Source organism: Etheostoma cragini, chromosome 17 (assembly GCF_013103735.1).
Source record: "Etheostoma cragini isolate CJK2018 chromosome 17, CSU_Ecrag_1.0, whole genome shotgun sequence".
Classification (NCBI taxonomy): domain Eukaryota; kingdom Metazoa; phylum Chordata; class Actinopteri; order Perciformes; family Percidae; genus Etheostoma; species Etheostoma cragini.
The window spans coordinates 24,209,946-24,235,800 of NC_048423.1; the positions used below are offsets into that span (position 1 = coordinate 24,209,946).

The window sequence follows — 25,855 nt, forward strand, 5'->3', positions numbered from 1 at the left end:
CTTTCTTTTCCTTTTCACCTCTTTTCTTCTCCTTGTTAATGTCTTTTCCTCTCTTTCTTTCTTTGTAAATTCACTTAGAGTTAATTGCTTCCAGCAGGCTTTTCTCTCAGTCTGTCACGCTGCCATCCGTCATGTGAGGACAGTGTGTGGGCTTGTTATCGGGCCCTGTGGGTTGCTGCTGGGTGGAGGAGAGGCCTGGCACACAACTCACAAACTGGCTTGCCCATTACATCGTGGAGTTTTTCGTGTGTTGCTGCTACAGCCATGAGATCCTTTGCAGTGTAGAGATTTTTTGCTCTTTGGGACTGGATGACAGATTTCTGAAATGGCTGAGGAGGTTTTGATTTCACCTTCAGGGAAAATCACATCGGTAAGTTTAGTCTGACTGCATGAATCAGGGCAGCCAGGGCTGTCAGCTGACTGCTTCCCTATTGTTTGAGACATTGTTTTAATTCCAGCAGCTAAAAGCATTTACTACCAGTCAGATACTTCGGATATGCTGTAGAAGATCGGCGGCTGAACTCAACATCATATTATTAGGTATTTGAAACAGATCACCAAACCTTAAAATCATCAAATGTGCTATGATAAGGGAAACCCACACTGTAAAAACTGTTGCTTGGATTTCACTTCAAATATGTGGCAACATTCTTTGACGATTTGTTATTTGAATAATATGCAATAAACTGTAATTCCAGTACAGCCCACATGAAAAAGTAGTGTAATTTGAATTAAATCAGACTAATGAAATAAATTGTACTTACTGTAATAATCAATCTTTATATTTTTCCCCAACTCTTTTTTGCATTGTCATAGCTATTTTAAATAACTAGTTATATAAACATGTCTATAATTACCCACTACACTAGCATGTATAAAAGCTTGTTGTTGCTAGCACAAAGCTAAATAGTTTAACCCTCGTGTGTAGTCTTCCCGTCAAAATTGAAAATCAACACTTTTGTTGACGCTTTTTTTATTGATGTTTTTGAACTTTTTCTTACATTTTTGTCCCTTTTTTCAACACTTTTGATACAAGTTTTCAATGTTTGTCACTTTTTTTGACATTTTCAATACTAACTTTTAGTCTTAGAGCTATTTTAGGAATGTATGGTCAATAAACCTAATTTATAGGAAATTGTACCTATTTTTTTAGTTAGAAAAGCAGAAATTAGGAATTTTTAAGACTAAAATTGAAGGAATGTATGTTGATGGATAATCACAGACTGGAATATGTCAACTTTTACTCAATACTACTTCAAAAACACTTCAATTTGTTTTTTCAAATACTATAAAATTGAATAAGACTGCCGAAAATTAATGAAAGTAGAGATTTGTATTTGGCAAAGAGCGTTGTGTGGAATCAATCATGTTATTTTGGGGAATTAAAAAGAACATTGACATAGGACAACATGAGGGTTAACATGGAAGCCAAACACTTAATCACGGTCAAGGGTTGAAAGGTTAAGATGATCTGCAGGACTGTGCAGGATCCTAATACCTACCATACCCTATACCACCCTAATGTCACCCACACGTTTCGCATTGCTACTTAAGGGTATGTTACTTACTCAATTTGCACTGAACGTCTGTATACGTCAATAATGAGGTGCGGAATAATCCAGTACAGATGGAATTGGGGTACTGGGTCTAGGTTTTTAAGCTCAGGACCCCTTAACTGAGAGAGAGACTGAGCAGGGACCCCTTACTACATTAAGTTTCATAATACACTGGGACTACGTTAACATTAATTTTGGCTGCCTAAAGCCTTTATATGTACCTTTTTAGCACATTGAATACGAAGCTATTCAAATAATTTTTGGCATGATATCATCAATCATCTTTTCAATGTTAAACATTCATGTAGCACATGCCTTAGAGATTTTCTCACCTATGTTTTTTTTCACAAGTAGGTTGATTTATATTTGATAATAATATGTTTGATTCATGTTGAGACATTTTCATTTTTCAATACCTTTGTGGGCCCCATTGCAGTAACTCTGCAGACCCCCTGGGGGTCCCGGGCCCCCTCTTGAAGTTCTCTCTTCCAGGGGATCCTTATAATAAACTCAACTAGGCTGTCATCTTTTAGTTAGGTTATCGGAGGGGCAAAAATGAATTGTTATTCTATGGCATGTGTGACCAGAACATTGATGACAAAGTCCAATAATTCAACCGTGAAAGAAATGCTAATGCAAAGTATTGTGACCAGCATAGAAAGTACATTTCTATAGTATAGCATAGAGATATGCTGTACATCTGTTTCAGATTTTTATTACTGCACGCTCCAACTTGAACAAAGTTGGGCAGCTAACAAAATCCTCTACATCAAACTCCATTTTAGGCAAACCAGGCAGTAGTCACATTAATACAGCAACTCCCTGTCTGGAAGGCATCGCCACTCAAAGCCACAAAACAAGTATTCAAGACCAAACCACACTCCAGTAGGTCACACCAGACTGTAGGACGTTTCCCTGAATATGTTACATAGCAAACAAACACAACTTACACGTGATCGTCAACACATCATATGTCACGTAAGAACACCACGCCCCAGGATTAATTCAAGTAGATTCAAGTTTATTCACAACTTAACTATTAGTGATTAAACCAAAACTATTTTTTGAATTATGTCTGTCCAAAAATGATCATGACGATCTTCCATTATTGCAAGTTTAAATGCCAGCATAGAGAGTACCTTTACATGTACAGTGTGTGTAGCACGGAGCCCCGGGGGTGACATGGAGGAAAAAGAAAAAGACATGTACTGGGGATTAAAACTCGAGATCTCGACTTTCATGGTGAAAAAAAAAAAAAAATTAAACATGCAGCCTACTGTGGACAAACATGAGATCTCGAGAAATTTCATAAGGAGAAAATACTGGCATTAGCATTGTTGTCAGAAAAGAGAGTTTTTCAATTTGTTTCCTCAATATCTGACAACCCATTGGAATCATTTTTAGATTTGTTACAGTAGTTACATTACAAATCGGACCTTTTAAAGTAAACCATGGTGCATTTTGATACATTTTTTTACTTATAGTTCATGTCACATGCCTGTCTTTCACTGCCTTGCATCACCTTCAATCAGCCATTATTCAAATATTTTACCGGTGCAGACATTTTATTGTTTAACTGGGTATTACTTATTGAGTCACATGGAAAGATTCTGTCTTTGCCTCTCAGCTCCCTCAGAACTGGGAGCCAGCCATGCGCTTTGATTCGCTCACAGCCAGGAATGTGAACAATGCAAACAAGACATTTTAGACGGGTGACTAAAACGCTTCATTTAAATAAAGACCCAAAGGTGGAGCCAGACCACGTTTGGGGAGATTTGTTTTCCCATTTACAGAAGCTATATGCACTTTTTCAAGCCATTACATGATAAAATGCCTAAAAAATCCATAATTTGGGAAAATCTGTTCCCCAACTGTCTTCATCATTTTGAAACCAGATCCCAACCCATATTAGGGATGACTCATTTCCATTCCTGCCATATGAAAAGAAGTCCACATTGTCTAAAGTCACAATTTTTTATTTAAATTACATTGGTAGGGTAAGAATTTGGCAGCATTAGTCATCTGGAAAACTATTTTTGTTTTGGTATGCTAGAGTAGAGTACAAGGGATTAATGTTTAGCTGACAAATCTGTTATATTTAAATCCATCCAATAATAATAATGCAAAAAAGTTCCCCAACATTGCCAAGTATATGTGGTCTTGTCAGTGGAATATTAGGCCAACAGAAGAACATTTAATCATACTAGACCTTTCTAAAGAACAGCAAAGTAGTAGTAAGAGGAGGAGTAGTAGTAGTAGTAGTAGTAGTAATGGTAGTAGTAGTAGTAGTAGTAGCAGCTTAGAGCACGTCCCCATGACAGTGTTAGGGCAGACTTATTAATCATATTTCCCCAGTACTAGCAAATTTGCTCTAATAATTTGCCAGTCCAGTCAGAGAGAGTAATGGGATATGACACAACTTGAAAGTATTTCAAAAACCAAAAAGATTCATAGCTCTGTGTGCACTCCTCGTGACATAAACCAAAAGCATGAAGCATCATTTTGAGGTCATTTTGAGGGGGTTATGATTCTAAAAAAACATATCTCTTACGCCATGTAAGTCGATGGGTAAAAGCAATCAAGCTGTAGCCCATCGGGGTGTTGAGAAAATGCTTTAGCTGTATATTTTCATGAACTGATCCACATGTACAGTAGGCTACAGATCAAATAAGATCCAATATGATCAAATATGATCAAATATGATCACATATGACCAGAGCAGCTGGTTTTAGGCAGCAACCCACTTCAGACTGCAGAATCACTGCTCCTCCCGGTGGAGAGATCAACCATTACAATGCTGTCCACACACAGGCTGTCCACACGCAGGCTGTCCACACACAGGCTGTCCACATACAGGCTGTCCACACGCAGGCTGTCCCCACGCAGGCTGTCCACACGCAGGCTGTCCCCACGCAGGCTGTCCTCACACAGGCTGTCCCCACGCAGTTGCTTGTGTTGTCTTCCCGTCAAAATTGACACTATTTACACTTTTAATCAACTTATGTTTTTGTTCCTTTTCTCGACACTTTTGCCGCTTTTTTTCAATGTCTGGCTCTTTTTTGACGTTTTCAACATTACGTAACAATAACTTATTAAATTTAGTTTTACAGTTTTATTGGAATTTATGGTCAATAAAACTAATTTCTAGGAAATTATACCTAATGTTTAAGTTAGAAAAGCAGCTATTAGCAACGCTAGAATGCAGAATGAAGAATGCACCTGAACACACCTCCCTGTAAGACCAGCATGCCCAGAATTCACCTGAACACACCTCCCTGTAAGACCAGCACGCCCAGAATGCACCTGAACACACCTCCCTGTAAGACCAGCATGCCCAGAATGCACCTGAACACACCTCCCTGTAAGATTAGCACGCCCAGAATGCACCTGAACACACCTCCCTGTAAGACCAGCACACGCAGAATGCACCTTAATACACAACTCCCTGTAAAGATGGACGCAGAGACACTTGACGCGTTGGGCATTGTGCCTCGCTGCGCCGGGGGAAAGATAGAGCCCTTTAACTGTTTCTAGACTGCTATTTTCAAAGATACATTTCAATGCAAACAGCTTTCACCAGATCGATTTAATTCCTTTGTAAATCTCCCTTAATCTTGTTAAAACCTCACCAAGAATATATTTAGCCCCCCCCTGAAATATTTTGCCAACTTTATTGCAGACTTTTCTGAAATGCTTTCAAATAAATGTATTTACTTTAATTCTTTTTTTTTGACTGTTGACTTCAATATTCTTTCCCCAGTGATAACATTGCTAGATATTACCTAATTTGATACTCTGGAGCTTTGCAGCATGTGACTGCCTGTCTCACACTAGAGGTCATACACCATGGATTTGGTTATGAGTTTTCCTGCTGTAAATGTCAAGGATCTAGCTCTGTCTATTTACTCTTGCATTTTATTTCATGCACTAGTTTCTCAAGCTTTTCAGACTAGATCTGAAACTGACAAAAAGGCACAGTACTGAAAATACCTGTGCTATATTTATGTAAGCGCTATTCTTAAAGCTTGTGACAGTGGCAACTCATGTAAATGCTGCACATATGTCCAATTCTAAGATCCCTGCACTGATAATGGTTCAATTTAGGATTTCAAGGCCCTACTTTTTGTCTTTAAGTCATTCGATGGTCTGGACCCAACATATACTGCATTGCCCATATGTTTCCTGAGTACAAGCAGTGAGGTCATCTGCAGAGACTGACCAGTCAGTGGTGCCCCCAGCAGTCAGTCGTTAAGACAGGCCCCAACTGTAGCTATTTGAAAAACTAAGACAAAGACTGCTCTCTTTTCCACAGCTGGTATTTAGTCCTGGTTTATGGAACTTTATTTGGTTTTAAACTTCTCTGCACCTTTTATAAAATGTGTCTTTGCACATGTACAAGTCGATTCATCTCATTAAATGACTTCTGTGTATGTTAAGGTGATATATATAAAACTTGCCTTACCCTGCCTAGAAGTAGGGCTCACTTCCTCACCATTCTCTGGATGAACTTCCTAACACATCTTTCTTTCTCTCTCTCTCTCTCTCTCTCTCTTTCTCTCTCTCTCTCTCTCTCTCTCTCTCTCTCCTGCTGTCTGCAGCAACTGACCAGCTCTTTGTTGGCAGTGGCATTTCTAACCTCCTTCGGGAGCTCCATGCTTTATGGCTACAATCTGGCAGTGGTCAACTCCCCTGCTGTGGTAAGACACACACACACACACACACTCACACCCCTTCAACTCTGGGTCTCAGGACTATCAACAACTGTGGAACCAAAGGTCAACGATTCCCTGAGCGTTTTGCTAATTTAATTAGTTGCATTTGTTAGGGCTTTAAACCGCTAAAGTACAATGTCAACTAAGGCACACCTTGCTTACTTGTTGTCCTGTTGTGTAGAGAGGTCCTGTGTTCACTAGGTACATACTCCTAAATAAAGTGGTGTTGATAAATCAACTATTCATGTATAGTCTTTGACTCAATAATTGTACCTGTATGTTTTACCTGCCTCATTACTGTTTTTTAATGCACTTTAAGACACCTTGCAAGCAGTTCTAACTCCCATCTTGTGACTTTGGTCTTGAGTTTTGATCCCATGGTGAACTGAGGTCAAAAAAGACTTTAGGATTTGATTAGACAGGGAGCTGAACATGTGTGAGTGAAAAAAAAGAGATGGATATAAAGAATGTGTTGGTACTGGTCTCGTGAAACCAGAATATCTTGGCCATGTGATACACAAAGACAGGGTTCCCTCTCATCAGGGAGGAATGCTCTCTGATTGGCTCAATGAGGTGAGATTGACCAAATTCTTTCTATTGGTCTAATACAATACATCTGATCTGTGAGGATTAAGTGCCGAGTTTGGTTGTCATCTCCTTTGTTCCCTCCTTCCCAGTCCCTCTCTCGTTCCCTCCTCCAGTTCCTCGCTCGTTCCCTTTTCAGTTCCCTTCCTTGTCTCTTCCCTGGTTTCCTGCTCTGGTTCCCTTTCCTGTTCCCTCTTTGGCTCCTCGATTCCAGCTGCCTTTGGCCCTTGTGCCCCAGTTTCCCTTTCTCCCCGGTGCCCACTGCCGTCTTCCCCAATCCCCTGTTCTTGGTGCCCCTACGTCCCTTGCTTCCTGGTTTCCTTGTGTCCCCGGGTTCCTCTCTCCCTGAAGTCTTCCGCCCTTTCTGGGTTGTCTTTTGGGATCTGTCCTTTGGGGGTAGTGTGATGTGATGGTTTGGGGGGGGGGGGGGGGGGGGGGGGGGGGGGCTTTCTTTGTTTTTCCCGTCTGTGGTTTTTGGTCTGGTCTTGTCTCTTTGTGTTTGTGGCCCAGTGTTTCCCCAGTAAGTGTCTGTGTCTGCTTCCTGTTTTGATTTGGTAGTATGGTTTCCTGTCTTGTCTATTCTTGTCTAGCTTTGCTGGGTGCCTGACTGATTGTCCTGCCCCGCCCTAATGTGATTCACCTGACGTCTCACCTGTTCCCCGTTAACTCGTTACCTCTTGTATTTAACCCCTGTGTTCCCTTTGTCCATTATCAGATCCTTTTGAGTTGTGTAGGTGTTTGTTTCTGAGTTCCAGTTGTGTTCCAGATATTCCAAGTGAGTTGTCCCCTGTGCTGTTACTGTTTTTTTATGTTGCTGTGACGAAGTGGGTTTGCTCACTACTATCCCATACAGGTCATTAGTAAAGTAAACACACAGTCATGTTAGTCTCAGTTCCATTTTATTAGGTTACAAGTTCAAAATGGTTTAAAGTTTCCCTGTATTGATACTTACAATTGTTTGTTCCTTTGTTCAGTTCCACCATGCAGGACAATTGTTTGGGGAGGGGCCGGCCTAAGTATTTCCTGTTTTATAGGAATAGGGTGGTCACGAATGACATCACCGGGCCAAACCAAGTAGAGGGTTTTCTTGTGTTTAGAAATGTTTACTTTGGTTGTTTTTGGTTATTACATAAACAATGCATGAATAACTCTGACCTGTTTTGCAGTCAGTAAGATAGGAGGGACCTGGTGACCAAGTTCCATAGGTTAAGAGATTGATAGATCAGACCGGTAAATCAACCTGCTTTAGGATGAGATGGACTGAAGCACAGGGGTGTGACTCCTATATAAATGGAAGGATTTGTGCTCGCGGGGACACAGGGAGGTGAGGCTGTGTTGCTAGGATCACATGCCTGTTGTCGGCGCTGCTACTTTTTTGAATATGTAAATGTTGTAAGTTTTGATTGTTTAATTATCCATTGACTGCAGACCACTGGAAATAAATAATCAGCCCTGGAAACATACAATGTCTGACTCTGCCTACCTACCACCCTCCTAGCCACTCTGGCTAACTTACCACAGTTGCCTTCCCCCGGACCTGTTTTGGACTGCTTGCTTTTGGACCTTTTGGATTTTGTTGTTCCGGGACTTTGCATGCTCCTTTTGCTCCCGGTTTTTTTACCTGGTCTTTGTTCAATAAATTCTGATTTACCCTTGCCTACCTGCCTGCTGTCCTCATCTCTGCATTTTGGGTCCTATGCTGGTACAACCGTAGCAGTTGTATTGTTTTTTTAACCAGATCACATTATGTGCTGACATTATTCCAAAAGCCTTCTCCAATGTTTTTGTAGTTAGTTTTTTTAAAGTAATATCCGATTAGTAAACCGAATGTGCCTTTGGAACATTGAATGAATGGTTGTTGATAATGGCCAATGTAGATGTTGCATTAAAGATCACCCCCCCCCTCAGATCAGCTGGTATTCTATCAGTAATGGAGTGGAATGGAAATTTGGAAATGACCCGAAACTTTAGACCGGTAGTGTACTAAAAAATCTCACAATGTTTTAGCCTACTAAATAGCATGTTAGTATGGAATTTTGGACGCAACACTGAGTTACTGTTATTCTTTTCTTTGGGCCCTTTGCAGTCTACTCAGTGGTTACATGAAACAGGTCTAAAGTAGGATGTGTCAGTCAGCTGATATTCCAACAAAGCTCTCCCTCAATCTTCCGTGTTGATTGGAAAATTTGAAGTAGAGGAACAGGTTGTCTGCTAATTCCAACTTGTTTTAGGCTGCATTATTTTGCAATTGACACTTAAAAAGGACCTCGTTCATTTTTAAATCTGCACACATTTTATTCTTAATTTATCCAGTGTCCACCTTCCTCTTCTGACCTTTCCTTTCTTGTTTCTACTACCCTCCCTTCTCCTCTCAGTACATAAAGGATTTCTACAACAAGACAGTGGTGAGTCGTAATGGAACAGGACTCAGTGAGGACACCCTGACCCTCATGTACTCTCTTACTGTGTCTGTCTTTGCTATTGGAGGTCTGCTGGGCTCCCTTGTCGTAGGCATGCTGGTCTCTCGATTTGGCAGGTAAGACCATTTTTTTCAGAAGAGGATACTAGATTCTAGACCAGTTCTACTATGGACAAAGTTGGATTCTTTGAACCTCTACAGTCTTTTCCTAACTCTTACCAGTGAGTCAAGGTCCTGATACGGTCAGAGATGGCAAAAGTACTCACTAGTAGAAGTACAAATACTTGTTTTAAAAAAGGACTGATTTAACTTCATCACTCAAGTAAAAGTAAAAATGTACAGGCTTGGAAATTTGCAACACTGTTTAATACTGCACTGGGTCCAGGACCTGAGGGCATGCCAACAATGAATTATATTCAAAGCTATAGACATCAAAAAGTCAGCCTTATGTGACCCAGATCATCCGATTTACATGAAATTTCCACCGTGTGGTCTAAACATGATTTAGTGTCTTCTAGCCCAACATAGTGGACAGAGAAAGTGGTTAAAGTGTTTTGAGGGAGATGAAGTCATTTTTTATTTTTGCGCAAAAACCCCATGTTTGAACTAGATTGATTTACATAAAAACTCATGGAAGTTGAGCAGAACCTGTGAGCATTGCAAGACTGTACAGTGATTTGTTTAATGCATGTTTATTAGGCTCCATAGCCCCCCCTTTTTTGTATGCCTTTTCACTCTTACTTATTTAGTTAGTATCAGTTGAACCCATTTATGCTTTGATCATACTACATTAGGCTACATTGGGTTTCTTACATACAGTACTTGCCAGTCAAACAGGTGTTTTACTTCAAATGGTTACACAACATCTAAGCTATTTCTGGAGATAACGTGTACTCATTATATCCACACATGTCCCATATCAATTGATCATATTTGCAACTGATGATATTGTTTATTTACTAAAGAAGAATACACTATACATGTTGAAATACCTTCATTTCTGTGTCATTCACCATAGTACCTTGGAATGGAGACAGGCACGATAATATGTGGAAAGGTTGCATGCTTAAAATGCAGTGTACTGAATACATAAAACATATTTTTATCAGCCCAAAAGGATCCTACACCAGCCCAATCAATAAGTCAAGAAGCCCTCAGAGCTGTGTTTGGATGTTGGTTCTGCTCTGTCCCGACACCCTACCCAATAACCCCCCAAGACTGCCCATGCCCAACCATGAGGGTGGATAGTGGCCAGTTGGCATTGCCAGCCTGAGAGACACTCAGCAGCATCTGGTGCTGCCCCCCCAACATCAACACCTGAACACCACTGACACACAATTACTGAACACATGACACAGATAAACATTGTCCAGTTTATGTCGTGTTTCACATACAAAAAAGAAATATGTTTAGCGTAACGCAAGTTTAGGAAATAAGACCCTCAGAGATAGAAATACACAAACACACACACACTGGCATAAAAGGCACTTCAACAGGGCGTTGTATCAGTCATGCCTCTGTCCTCTATTCAGAGTTGTTGGTAACCCCCTCCCCCGAGGGGGTTACCAACAACTCCGGTAACCCCCGGCAGTCCTTCAGAGTGCACAGTGTCCTCTCGTCCCCTCTGCCCTTCAGAAGTTTACTGGTCCTCAAAGTGCACAGACAATTTATCTTGTCTTCAGTGCAAATCATCTAAAAGTTCCATTCATCTCCACTATTTAATAGAACCTTGATGGGCATTTAAATGCAAATGAAAGCAGGCACTTTATAAACCCATTTACAGGCTGATCAGGTTCTTCACACAGCACGGTTTTATGGTTAATCACAGCTTATGAGCAAACATGTGAGCTGTTTTATGGCTAATAAGGACATACATGTCCATCGTTATGACTGTGTGTATATCAGCCGAGGGGGTTACTGCTGTCGACAATATACTACTGCTGTCCTCACTATATCATAATGATCTAAGTCATGTGCTTTAATTTATATTCACAATGTCTGCCTCTCTGCGTGTGCGCGCGTGTGTGTGTCCACTTTCAGGAAAGGCACAGTGGTCAACACAACAGTGCTGGTGTTTATCGCTGGCTCATTCATGGGCTTCAGCAGGATTTGTGGTTCACCTGAGATGATCATCATTGGCCGCTTCATCACAGGAATTCACTCAGGTACACACACACACACACACACACACACACACACACACACACACACACACACACACACACACACACACACACACACACACACACACACATATATATATTACTCTCTGTACTGAAGCAACAGAAGAATCATGCTGTCAGGTCTTCATAGAAAATGTATTCCAAATCAATGCATTGTTACCTAGATCTTTTTTTTCCCTGCAGGCATCTCTCTGAGCGTAGTACCAATGTACCTCGGTGAGATAGCACCCAAGAACCTGCGGGGCTTCCTGGGGCTCGTGCCGAGTATCTTCATTGGCACCGGAGTCTTCGCCGCCCAAATCCTCGGCCTACATGAGCTTCTAGGAAAGGTAGTCAACAATGCTTTCCTAACATTAGCATGCTTACTCTTTCAAGCTGAAATCCTGACAAAGCACATCTTGTACTGATTGAAGTTGGGTTGAGCCAACTTCATTAGAAAGTATTCAGCGTTTCTTGTAGACAACCAACATAGTGTTCACCCGTAAAATACATGCATGTGTGTTACAGGAGGAGGACTGGCCCCTCTTTCTTTCAGTGATAGTGGTACCCACCTTCATCCAGTTGATGCTGTTGCCATGGTTCCCAGAGAGCCCCAGGTACCTGCTGATCGAGAAGCACAACGTCCATGCCACCATCACAGGTCAGCGTTGTGGCACTGCTGCACATTAGCAAAGAAACACTTAACAGTAAGAAAAGAACACTGAGTTTTGCCAACATTTGAAGGAATGAAGACCACTTAAACTAGAGTGAATTACTGTCAACTGGTTCAATAAAAAGAATTCATGTACTGTCAGTTTAGAATTCAGATACAGTGTTAGAGGACCAGCAAGGTCTATATAAAAGAGACTTCAGATACAGTATTAGGGACCACTAAGGTCTATATAAAAGCATCCAAAGAGCACCATGTCATGGGACCTTTGAAGTGTCCCTTTAACCTTCGTGACACACTGCATATCAAAGGTGCTGATGACTGGTTGACAGAGTTTCTGACTGACTGACATCACCTTACTTAGCCAGGGCAAAATATAAAAATATCCACACTACTGTTATCTTGGCTAGCTAGTTAGCTTGTCCGACTTCCGAGCAAGAGTGTGTGCTCTTGTCTATATCCCTGATATCATGTGACCGTGCTGTTATTCTGTCTCTCAGCCCTGAAGTGGTACAGAGCAAAGTGTAACATCCAGGCTGAGATTGAAGAGATGCAGGAGGAGCAGCGCTCTCTGTCCTCAGTGGAGACGCTGTCGGTATGGAAACTGTTGCTGGATGACACGGTCCGCTGGCAGGTGCTCAGTGTGATGGTCATCAACGTCGGCATGCAGCTGTCTGGCATCGATGCTGTAAGGACTCTTTGAAAACTGAGTAATGTATATGAAGCTATGCTGTCTTACATAAGGGCATTTTTGATAGTACAAAATACTTTTTAAGTCTAAAATGGTTAAATTTTCTCCAGGTGCTACCTCAAAAAGGAGATTCCCTAAACCTATATGTCCAAGCAAACGTAGAAATGAAAAAGTTAGGAAAAGTCAAATCTCTCCTTGATTTCATGTAGTTAATGGAGGAGAACCAGGAAATGAGTAGTAGGAAATGTAGTCAATATACACGACGTTCCACTTCTGGGATTGCTCGGGTGCCGCAGGAAAGTCCGCCGGATGCATGTCTTTTCACCCATGTCCTTCCATTTCCTTCCGCTTTTTTGTGTTGGCGTCCTAACCTCGGGTGGATTTCTGAGGACTATGGTTGTCTGCTCCTCAGATCTCTGCAGGGTAAATCTTAATTTCCACCGGTTGCGGAAGGGCTGCGAATTGGCTCAGTGCTCCGCCAGTCGTCAACACCCACCAGGTCCAGATTTGCCCCTCTCTGGCGTTTGGCAAAAAAAGAAGCCCCGCGTTTCTACTCCTTTCACTGACTGTGAAATACACACAGTGACTTTAAAAGAAACCTAATGACTCCACAGCCGTTGTGCACCGGTTGAAATTGGGGGTTAATCCAAACAGCTAGCTAGCTATCGGTCCAATCTGAGTTTTCTGTTGCACGACTAAAACTACTTTTGAACGTACACTTTTTCCACCAAAACAAGTTCTTTCCTGAGGTTATTTTGCAGAGGCACTGTGTTGCTCTTAGCGCTGCCCATGACAATTGTGATTGGTTTAAAAGAAATGCCAATAAATCAGCACATTTTTCTCCCATCCCAGAATGATATGCCGACTAGCCAGACCCTCCTGCGCAGCATGTGTTATCGGCAATTGTACTGGCATTTCCATAAAAAGACGCCCAAAATACTTGATTGTGTAAAGTAGTGTTATTGTCCAGAGGGCATTCCAAGGTTTCGCAGGTGTTTGCTGTTAAACGGTATCAACAAACATCTTCTGTCTCTATATCCCCAATTTGTGCTTGCTAACCATCGGCTGTTGGATGCTAAATGGTCTTTGTTAAACAGAGTCTTTAGGCTACAGGGATGAGCAGCTCGAACTCCTGATGCAACGCATCAGATGGTTTAAGTCAGTGCCTTCAGATATGGTATTGGCGGACAACTTTGGTCTCTTTAAAAGAGACTATGGGGCGGGTGAGCTAAACCAGTAAGCGCGTTTCCCCCATATTGGCTGAGTCCTGCAGCGGTCTGGGTTTGAGTCCGGCCTGCGGCTCTTTGCTGCATGTCATCCCCCATCTCGCTCTCCCCCTTTCATGCCTATCAACTCTAATAAAGAGAAAAAAGGAGGCTTCAGATACAGTATTAGGGGACCACTAAGGTCTATATAAAAGAGACTTCAGCTACAGTATTAGTGGACCACTAAGGTCTATATAAAAGAGACTTCAGATACAGTATTAGAGGACCACTAAGGTCTATATAAAGAGACTTCAGATACAGTATTAGTGGACCACTAAGGTCTATATAAAAGAGACTTCAGATGCAGTATTAGGGGACCACTAAGGTCTATAAAAAAGAGACTTCAGATAAAGTATTAGGTGTCCCCTAAGGTCTATATAAAAGAGACTTCAGATACAGTATTAGGGGACCACTAAGGTCTATATAAAAGAGACTTCAGATGCAGTATTAGGGGACCACTAAGGTCTATATAAAAGAGACTTCAGATACAGTATTAGGGGACCACTAAGGTCTATAAAAAAGAGACTTCAGATACAAGGTTGACAATTGATCCATTACATATACAACAGTACATGGACAGAAACACGGATAAAAAAATAGTAACAGAATTAATACAAAAAAGACATGCTAAAGTGAAAGTGGTGTGATTAATAGCAGCAAATTTGTTATGCAAAAGTCGAGGTGCAGAGACTCGCCACTTTACAATGTGAGAGGGAGCACATATGTCAAGTCGCAGTGAACGATTCGAGAGTAGGGTTGGGTATCGTTTGGATTTTTTCCCCATTACCAGTGCTGAAATGACCCTTTCAACACGATGCCGGTGCCTAATAATCCCTTTTGGTGATTTGGAGAATCATGACAGCACTATTTAGTACAGGTATTATGTAAGTTTGGACGGATAGGGATTTAAACTGCATTGGTATGCGGAGGCATGCAATAGGTAATTTGAGTTTTCATTCGGTTACTTTTCTTGAAATGCATCAAACGTGGAAAGCCGTCAGAATGATGGGTGACTACGGCACAACACCCAGAGCAGTTAGGGGTTTGATCACCTCTGCAGTGCCCAGAAGGAGCGCTGGCGCATTATGTACCTAGACGTTTGGGACTTCAATGTGGCGACCATCCGGTTCCTAAGCCAAGTCCCCTGCGGACTACGCTCATGGCGCCATCGATGATGATAGTATTGATGACTGTGATGTGGCAGAGGCTTGGGGTGATCTTTAGTTCTAAGTAGATGTGACAGTTGGCAAGCCTTGGCACAGTTCTTCCTCTAACCATCACCGTCTGCTGTCACCAGTTAATCCACCTCCTGTCCTGTGCTGCTCCCCCGGAGGCCTTAAATTCAGTTGAATTGAATGTGAACAAATGTCTGCTGTCTCTCCATGGCAGTGCTGTGCCACCTGTGCAACAAAGTCCTTAATGTCTCCCTCCTCATTTAGATTTTTACACCGTTGTTTTCTCTTCTTGAAGCGTATGTCACATTATGGTTGAGAAAGAGAATGAGAGTGGAACGGACATTGAAGTGTTTGCCGTGGCCATATGACTGGCACAAAAGCTCAGCACTTTATTAACCATGAAATAGATTGCGTTAGCCATCTACAATAGCCACAGTTCTTGCAATGGCAACAATGCACAAGAAAATGGCCGCCACTCTGGCCATACTGGAATGTTGATTTGAAAGGGAATGTTTCATTCTACTCTGATTCAATTCCTATGGTTTTACCTTTGCTTCTCAGCAATAGTGCTCAAAGAGGACTCGTAACTAACTCTACTTTTGGTAACTATGTAAGATTCTGTGTGTCTCAAATCATAAAAGTGCTTGTTTTGGAAAGGATGCCTTTAGAGATAGACCTTTAAAATCTCTTTGAAACCTTTCTGTTACCCAAAAACAGTTCTGAAGTTGCTAGCGCCAACCCCACCAGACTTAATTTAAAAAAAGGTTGTTTAATAAAAGGATCCTCCTCTTTAAGGTCAACCTGCCTCTGCCAACCAGTGCAGTTTAAATCCCTGTCCATCCAGACTTACAAAAGACCTGTACTAAATAGGGCTGTCACGATTCTCCAAATCACCAAATGCAGTCATTACTAAAGTTGTGGCTGAAATAAACACATAGTTTACTGATTTATGTGAAAATGTGTTGGGTCTATACAAAAGTATTGCTTTTTTAAATGGAGTCTGGTTGGTTTAGAGACTTCAGAGCGGTTCCTGGTTTAACAAAAAGGTCCTAGGTTGTACAGGTCTATCTCCTTAGAAATCCTTTCCATGGTGTTGTCAGACACTTAGATTACAATTAGTAATCTGAGCCTGTCAGTTGAAAACCATCACTTTTATTAAGGTAAATACAAGTTGGACAATTGTCCTTTTAAGTAGCTTGGTTTGCTGCTGCCGAATGCAGCGATGTCGCTTAATACTGGACCAATGTCAAAGATTGTTATTCCCATCAGTCACTTAGACACAAAAACAGGAAAATCCAGGTTGAAAAACTGATAGTTTCCCTATCAGTGTAAACTAAGTGGCTATGTCTATGGAAACTACGGCGGTTTGATGTTATGAGAGCCGCTTTGAGTATTGAGATGCCACCTATCAAATGTTGTTGAATGCATGAAGCTGACGTTTTGTTCATTCAACGTTTGATTTATGTTTAATCTGGTTTCATTAGATGGTTATATCTCTGTGAATACATGTGCTCTGTAATATTTGGGTCTCTTTTTGAAGTCCCACCCATTTAAACCCCTTTATTCATTGTTTTTCCTCTTCTTTTTTTTTCTACAGTTTTCAACAAGCCGACGCGTGATCACACAGAACAATAAAGACTTAATAAGCATCCAATGGATTTACCTATCTTTAGTGTCTTCATTTTCTACCACAGATCTGGTTCTATACCAATGACATCTTTAAAAATGCGGGTATCCCAGCACCAGAGATCCCGTATACCACAGCCGGAACAGGAATTATAGAGATCATCGCTGGACTCATTGGGGTAATCTTCCAAATTAGGAGGGTGTAATTATGCTGTAGCCCTATCTTTATGTTGATCTTATTATATAGATTGAGTCCACATAATATGGGATAAGAAGATTGATATCAAGCTCATGTCTGTGTAACATAGCTAGCATCAGGACGTGGTTAGCTTATAGCATAAGACAGGAAACTTGATTACTTACATTAATTAAGGTATAAAGTAATATTTTGTAAAACTATTTTTCAGAACTTTTATGTTTAATTATGCATGGGGCATTGTCTAATTAAATGTGTTAATGTGCTTAAATAAAGGTGTGTCACCATTTTTTACCCTGGACCTTATTTTCACAATGCATTGGTGTCTAAGGGAGTAATGTGAAACTACATTTTTTGTAATACAAAATATGATAGTCTTAACATGGGCTTCAATGGGATCATCAATTTCAGTATTTTTTAATACTTTCCACAACTTGGATTTCTCAGGATTTTTTTATGTTATAGAGGAGACTTATGAGACTAGATCAGTTGAAAGAGATTCTGTTCCAATTCTTTTTTTCTCACAAAATGCAACGGCATAAACAGAGGAAGTTGATCACATTTCCAAACTTTTTCTTTAAACAACCTGTTTTAAATTAATAAGGCTACGCAAAAGAGTTGCTTTGTAACTGCTTGCGGCAAATAAATACCCCGGAAATCCAGAGTTCTTGCAAGAAAATAATTTGAATTTTCTCACTGAGTTACTCTGGTATCGAGTAATGCTGCTCATTAACTATGCCCTTGTAGCCGAGCTGCACCAATCACATCGTGTATCTGATGTAGGCGGGGCCAGAGGCGAGCTGAATAGATGATGACAGTTTAATCTACCAGTTAGCTTCGCTCGTAGCTGAGCTTATGGGGCTCTAGTTACGTCATGGATGGATAAATTGTATCTCCCCAAGTAACTCTAGAAGAAACAAGTTGTGTTGCATGATGAGCTTTAGAGGTGTAAGCAGGTGAATTTTAGCTAGCTACGCTAGCAGTTTCCACCTGCTTCCAGTCTTCATGCTAAGCTAGGCTAACCATAGCCTGACTCTAGCTCTGCGATTAAAACAAAGACATGAGATTGACATCCGTCTGAACGTCTCACTCTCAGAAAGAAAGCACATACGTGTGTTATCCCTTCAGATACAGCTCACCATGGTATGTTCCTGCATCAATAGTGTGTATTTATTTATTTAATATTGTCTGACATGAGCTCCGTGTCTCCTCCTGTAGTGTTTCTCCATAGAGAAGCTGGGCAGGAGGCCTCTCATGATCGGGGGATTTGCCATTATGGGCATCTGCAGTGCTGGCATCACAGTAGCTCTCATTTTACAGGTGTGTGTGTGTGTATGTGACACTGTCACTTAAAAGTCTTGTGACCCCTTTCCAGTACAGTTCCATTAGAGGAAATGAATTAAGGTGATCAAACTGACTTCTTCTTGTCATGCGTCTCTCTCTCTCTCTCTCTCTCTCTCTCTCTCTCTCTCTCTCTCTCTCTCTCTCTTTCTGCAGACTCACCTATCCTTCATGCGCTACGTGAGTGTCGGCTGTGTGGTCGGCATCATCGCTGGCTTTTGTATCGGTCCAGGTAAGTTGCTCTATGCTGCAAGGAGTGCCGCTACGCAGTTTTGGCCATGCCTTCGCTGTTTTCTTGCAGGTTTCTTAATAGAGCCCCCCCCCCCACAGCTTCAAAATAGATATTTGACAGCTTCTATGTTTCCTTTTGTCTAACCGCTCCGTCGGTCAGTCTGCCGTTTGTTCTTTCTCTGTTCCTCCCACAATGCTTTCTCAACTTTCCGCTTCTTTTTTTGCCGGCATGACGAAAAACAAAAAAAGTCCAACAAAGGATCGAAAAAATGCAAGACAAAAGTCCAATGATAAAAGAAAACCAAAAGCAGGAGGCCGGTAAATGACGTTACCAATCAGCATTATTGGCAGCACCTGTGAGTGTATCATGTGACAGCGAAAGGCGGAGCAGTGTGTCCCTCACCGGCTAGTTTTCAAGATGGCGCATGAATATGGAGAGTCTACGCCAGTTTATGCTATTGGAAATGTAAAATATGAAGCCAATAGGAATAGGAAAAGATGGTGGTGGTACATTTTTATGGAAAGGGACAAGTTTGTGAATGGGCAACACCGATTTAGCTACAACTAAAAACATCACACACTGATTCTTTTTGAGAGAAATTAAGCCAAAAAAACAAGGCATAATTCCTCTTTAAAGGACTCTGATGTGGATCAGACCACACAGATATTTTTGTTGAGATTATTAATAGTAACTAGAAGGTCTGAACCATCTACGGGAGACGTACCAAGATCTTTGAGATTGTGAAACTATGATTTCTGCCACTGTAGAAGGGCGTGTGAAATCATGTCTGTTTTAATAAAAATCATGTTTTATTATGATGTCTGGATAAGCACTGCACTACCCACAATCCTAACAAACAGTGTAACAGTGACATCTCAGTTTCATTATCTGTCAACTGAGTGATAAATGATCTAATTTTAGCTCTAATGTAGTCTGTGGGGGAGCCAAAGCAACCAGGACGTTGATTCTTGATTATTAATCAATTATTCCAATTCATAACATTGCCACATAAACCACTATCTGCATGGAGAGGGAACCCTAGACGGAGGAGAAGAAACTTTTCATATTATTCCTAATGTAGTGTTTGTAATTCAACCTGATCTCAAAGACTTCCGGGAAATAAACACGGCCCCTTAACCCTCGTGTCGCCGTCCCGTCAAAATTGAAAATCCTAACTTTTGTTGAGGATTTTTTAAATCAATGTTTTTAACTTTTTCTTACATTTTTGTCCTTTTTTTCAACACTTTTCAGGCTTTTTTTTTCAATGTTCGTCACTTTTTTGACACTTTCAACACTACGTAACACTAACTTATTAGCCTTACTTTTACAGTTATTTTTGGAATTTATGATCAATAAACCTCATTTACAGGAAATTATACCTAATGTTTGAGTTGGAAATTAGGAATTATTGAGACTAAAATTAAAGGAATGGATGTTGATGATAATCACAGACTGGAATATGTCAACTTTTACTCAATACTATTTCAAAACCACTTTAATTTGTTTTCAAATGCTATAAAATTTAATAAGACGCCCCAAAATGAATGAAAGTAGAGATTTGTACTTGGCAAAGAGCGTTTGGGAATTAAAAAGAACATTGATGTAGGAAAACGGGTCAATTAAACCCGAGGGGGTTTACAGTTCCGTGACCCAAGGGAAGAACGGGACAGTTGGGTTTAGGAAAAGAAGAAAGCAACTTTAGGAACCATTACACATGGGACATGATCCCCAGCCTCCTGGGTGCAAGTCCTGTGTTTGACCCATCCACCCCCCCATCCAATGTCATTATGCAGATTTCCGGGCTTTCATACTGCTTGCTACCATGGTCACCCCTAATGCTACGTCATCTTCTCATTGACCTTTACATAGGCGTTGTTTTCCGTGATGGCCACGCAGACCCATTTTACCCATTCCGTGCCACCTTACGTATGTGCTGTTAACAGTTCGTGATCATTTCACAGATTTCTGTGAGACCAGGCTGTTGTAAGATATTTTTGTTAAGTGCAACAGATTTTAAAAAATCAGGGTTTCTTCATCCTGCACTTTCTGTCTGGCTCCTGCACTTTCCAGGTAATAGACTGCACCTCTGATGTGATTGGTCTGCTGGGGTTAAAGTTGCTTTGTGTTATTAAATGGCTCCCTCTAGGGTTCAAACCCCAGACATTCTTACGGGGTCTCTAATTTGAAGAATGTTTGAAAGAATTTGAAGGTAAGAATAGTTTAAGCTATTAATCTTCATATTTACAAATGGTTTGTCAAATGTGTAAATTGATACCTAATTGATCAAATTTACAAGTGTTAATAGTCATAGCAATCACATACTGCACATGTTGTTCTACAGCATCATACAAATACAGTGAATGACAAATACGCCTTTTTATTTATTCTCCATTCAGTTCTGCACGATGACAAATCCATATTCTACGGCCTCCTGTAAGAGAGACGAATAATGGAGTTTTAATTACATATATATACAGATATGTCCCATTAAATGCTTTCTCTTGGGGAAATTACTTGTTGAGGCTTTGCAAATTATAGTGTGGTATAAACCTACTCTATCTATAAAGTGTCTCAATTTTTGAAAACCTTTCAAAAATTAACATTAATTTGTAGGCCCCCCCGTGAAATGACTCTGATGACCCCCCCCCCCCCCCCCCCCCCCCCCCCCCCCCCCCCCCCCCGTTGAAGACTCCTCCCTTAAAGGGTTTCAATTTTGACTCAAGGTGAAATTCAAATGACCCTGCCCCTCCCATACACAAACTTAAAGTTTAATGTGTAACTTGTTGATAATAAAGGTCCCATGGCATGAAAACGTCACTTTATGAGTTTTTTTAACATTAGTTATATCCAAGAATATGATCCTTGTTTTATAAACAAGCTGGGAGAACAATATTTTCATGTTCATACGTCCTAGGGATATACATCAAAATGACAATAAAGTGAATCTTGAATATTATAGGAATGACTTTTGGGAGCATCACCCATACAAGGGACTAGAAGTCAGCCTATTTTTGCCTCTGCTGCATAGATAATGTTCTTTAACCCCATGTTGTCCTTGGGTCAAATCAATGTTCTTTTTAATTCCCCAAAATAACGATTTAATGATTGATTCCACACAACTCTTGTTGGCAAGTAAAAATCTCTACTTTCCTTAATTTTGGGGCGTCCTGTTCAATTTTATAGCATTTGAAAACAAATGGAAGTGTTTTTGAAATAGTATTGAGTAAAAGTTGACATATTCCAGTCTGTGATTACCATCAACATCCATTCTCAATAATTCCTAATTTCTGCCTTTCTAACTCAAACATTAGGTATAATTTCCTATTAATAAGGTTTATTGACCATAAATTCCAAAAACAACTGTAAAACTAAAGTTAAGAAGTTAGTGTTACGTAGTGTTAAACGTCAAAGAAGTGACAACCATTGAAAAAAGTGTTGAAAAAGGGACAAATACTTATGAAAAAGTTAAAAACATTGATAAAAAGTGTCAATATTGATGGTTTTCAATTTTGACGGGAAGACAACACGAGGGTTAAATCTGTCTCTCGTGAGCAGTCCAATATTAGATCTCGACTCATTCAACAGAAGTGTATGATTTGCGTTGTTTTCATATTTCTGTCCTGCTCTGTCCCTGTTCCAGCGGGGGTTCCCTTCCTGATCACAGCTGAGCTGTTCAAACAGTCCCACCGTCCGGCGGCCTACATCGTCGGGGGATCACTCAACTGGCTGTCCAACTTCACTGTGGGCTTCGTCTTCCCTTTCTTACAGGTGAACACTTTACTATGCGCTATGTTCCTAAATGCTAAACCTACCAGGCACGCTCTGGTTTTCTAATAACTGCAAATTGGAGGTGATCTGAACCGGTTAACCTGGTCACTGACCCGCTGCTTGGTTTTGTTCCCATCCCAATTAATGTCTTTTCTTTTGACATTTTTAAAAGCTCCAAATATAAAGTGCTTCTTCATAGAAGTAAAATGGATAGAAAGGCCATTGAACTTATTCCTGTGGTCATTTGATTGGTACACAACAAAGTGGGCATTGTTTATTACAAGAAATCTAAATGTCAGGCGACGTCCTTTGGTTCAGCACACCCACTAAATGGTGACAAAAATATACTTTTAGAGCACCTTATGTTTCAATATAAAAATTTGGCGTTGACTGGATAGTAGAGATGTTCTCGTTTACATCACAGGATAACTCAGCAGGTTGTATGCTTACAGAGTTGGTCAAATGAGTGCTTTTAAGATCCTTAATATTAACTTTATAACACGGTACATTATTAAAGGACACATATCATCTTCAGGTATTTTAGTTTTCCACTAGAACGCATTAACATGCTTACATTTGCAACAGACACATTGTTTATGTCGTACTGTCTGTGTAAATATATGTATTCACCCTTAGCTGCGTTTTAGCGCCTGTCTCTTTAATTCCCCATCCTAAAAACGCCCGGTCTGCTCTGATTGGTCAGTGTTTACGGGTCTTTAGGATCTGTGCTATCACAGTATCTGTATTATACAAAAGCTATGACATCACAACTGTTTTAACGACTCATTTGAATGCACTATTTCCGAACAAGGGCTGTGTGTGTGTGTGTGTGTGTGTGTCTCTGTGGATTGAGCATTTTGCTACTTAACAGAATGTATCCAGCACCTCGACCTGCTGTAAAATCAAACAAGACATGAATATGTCACTTTTTACAATATGGGACCTTTAAATGAGAGTTTAATCCCGTTGAACAATGGAGTTTGGCTGATGTGATGTGTGGTGTGTGCTTAATATTTAGGCACTTCTGTATTATGAGTCAGAAAAGTTGGAGTTTCCCAATCATAATTGAAACTTGGATGTTGATTGTTTTCCAACCTCTGCTTATAATCCAAAATAACTCATTCCTCTTTGGATTGACAATTCATACACCACTTGTTTCATGTTGTCTCAATCTCATATTTTATTCCTTCTCTCTAACTCCTTCCAACGATCCTACGTCCATCTGCCACATCTAACCATCAGATGTCAGCGGGGAGCTACTGCTACTTGGTGTTCGGCGCCATTTGTCTGTCCGTGGCCGTCTATGTCTACATTGTGATACCAGAGACCAAAAACAAGACCTTCATGGAGATCAGCCGGATGTTCTCTAAGAAGGAGGCAGTCCTAGAGACCCAGGGCCTGATCCATGTGGACCATCTGAAACTGAAGAAGATGAACGGCTATGGTGGTGTCGAACATGCTTCACTGGAGTTCGACAGTTCTTCATAAGTACCTCAACTGAGCTTCAGGCTCTCACTGGGACTACAACACCATTCAATCCTCCTCGCAGCATTCCAAAGCTCCTGTGATAGTTATGCAAACATTAGTTAATCCAGATAGAGCTAGCTAGACTATCTGTCCAATCTGAGGACTATGGTTACCTGGTCCTCAGATCTCTGCAGGGTAAATCCAGACAGCTAGCTAGACTATCTGTCCAATCTGAGGACTATGGTTACCTGGTCCTCAGATCTCTGGAGGGTAAATCCAGACAGCTAGCTAGACTATCTGTCCAATCTGAGGACTATGGTTACCTGGTCCTCAGATCTCTGCAGGGTAAATCCAGACAGCTAGCTAAACTATCTGTCCAATCTGAGGACTATGGTTACCTGGTCCTCAGATCTCTGGAGGGTAAATCCACAAAGCTAGCTAGACTATCTGTCCAATCTGAGTTTACTTTTGCACAACTATAACAACACTTTGGATGTTCCTACCTGCAGTGGCACCGTGTCTTTTCCTGGTGCCTTACACCACCCAAGGCGATTTTGATTGGCTTAAAGGTCCCACGGCATGAAAACTTCACTTTATTAGGTTTTTTGAACATTAATATGCATTCCATAGCCGGTCCCCCAGTGGCTGGAAATGGCGATGCCCTGGGTATTCTGCTGTGCCTTTGAGAAAATGAAAGCTGGGATTGGGCCGATCTGGAATCTTGCCTCAAGAGGGGCAAGGTTGCCTCGCCTTTCTCTTATTTGCCCGCCCAGAGAATTTTGCCCCCCCATGAGAGAGAGAAATCATGGCTTTCAAACAAGCAAAGTGGCAGTTGGTCAAGGCCAGATGACCTCAGACAGAAAACCAGAAAACCGTTCCACCATAAAATATGATCCAGTATCACCAAAATATTGCCCAACAGTGTTGTTTTAAGTAAAATACATACATCATGTTGCTTTTGCTAATGTTTATTTAAATGTTTATTTACCATTTATTAATGGTGATTGTTATAAAGTGTTACATTAAGGAGAAATTTGAATCTTTCATGAGTTCACAAACTCTCTTCCCGCTTCATCTTTGACTACATCAAGCAGTGCCGACGGTTATTTTGCAGCGGCACCGTGGCTCCTTCCGGAGCTTAGCCCCGCCCAAGGCGATTGTGATTGGTTTGATGAAATGCCAACAAACCAGAGCATGTTTTTCTCCCATCCCGATATGCTATGTGGACTAGCCTGACCTTCTTGTGCAGCACTGTGGAGGAAGGTCTGGAAATGCGATTCTGTTGACAAAGTAAGGTGCCGCTGCATAGCTGGCCTAGGGTTACCGTACACATTAACCTGTCTCTCCGGTGCAGAACAAGACCTCTTTGCCACATACCTGGCAAATCCCTCAACCCTCAATGCATCTATCCCCCAAGTCCACATCCAAATGACTTGGCCCCTGTTACAAAGATACAGAGACATTTTGTAGTCACCATTATTGTCTGGTTTCACTTTCATTTCCTTGTCAGGATTTTGCGGAGAGGCTGCAAATAAATCTGAATGAAATAGAAAATACTGCACTTGCCAGTTGCTCACACTCTAACTCATTATTGTATTTCCCATCTAGATTTCCACCTTTACTCTTAAAATTCCCACTGCAAAAAGTGTTTGTGTGTTCCCTTGCTACCAGATCCTTTTTCCCTGTTGTCCATCACTCTCTCTTTCTCTCTCTCTCCATCTCTGGCTCCTCCCCTCTGTCCTCTGTCCTCTGTCCTCTGTCCTCTGTCCCAGAGCTGTTGGTGGTGGGTGTGGAAGTGCTCTGGCAGATAGCTGATGAATGTGACACCTCTCTGCTACAGGCTGTAAGTGTTTTGTCACAGAGTGTGTTACGACTGGGCCGGCCTATTCTTTATGCTTTAGCACGGTGCTGCCACACAGACAGTTCTGTAGCCACGCACACCCCCCCCCCCCCCCCCCCCCCCCCCCCCCCCCCCCCCCCCCCCCCCCCC

At 41.2% G+C, this 25,855-nt stretch overlaps 1 protein-coding gene and 1 long non-coding RNA gene across 2 annotated transcripts in view; one reads left to right on the top strand and one right to left on the bottom strand.

Moving 5' to 3' along the window:
* On the top strand, positions 1 to 23,936 carry slc2a15a (solute carrier family 2 member 15a). The gene is made up of 12 exons (XM_034898957.1): positions 1 to 370; positions 6,155 to 6,253; positions 9,229 to 9,389; positions 11,313 to 11,437; positions 11,639 to 11,784; positions 11,963 to 12,095; positions 12,605 to 12,792; positions 16,930 to 17,040; positions 18,276 to 18,377; positions 18,555 to 18,630; positions 22,271 to 22,398; positions 23,641 to 23,936. The coding sequence occupies exons 1-12, from the start codon at positions 326 to 328 to the stop codon at positions 23,884 to 23,886; spliced, it is 1,560 nt and encodes a 519-aa protein (XP_034754848.1). The 5' UTR covers positions 1 to 325; the 3' UTR covers positions 23,887 to 23,936.
* LOC117960785 overlaps positions 14,961 to 25,855 on the bottom strand; it is an 18,818-nt gene continuing 7,923 nt past the window's right edge. The window contains exon 3 of the long non-coding RNA XR_004660226.1: positions 14,961 to 14,971. This is a non-coding gene — a long non-coding RNA (uncharacterized LOC117960785). The remainder of the gene's footprint in view (positions 14,972 to 25,855) is intronic.

Bases quoted from the DNA above. Each gene is read 5' to 3' on its own strand.
- slc2a15a (XM_034898957.1), top strand. From the start codon at position 326: ATGGCTGAGGAGGTTTTGATTTCACCTTCAGGGAAAATCACATCG. The intron at 12,096-12,604 runs GTCAGCGTTGTG...TCTGTCTCTCAG, and splicing joins CGTCCATGCCACCATCACAG to CCCTGAAGTGGTACAGAGCA. The intron at 18,631-22,270 runs GTAAGTTGCTCT...TCCCTGTTCCAG, and splicing joins TGGCTTTTGTATCGGTCCAG to CGGGGGTTCCCTTCCTGATC.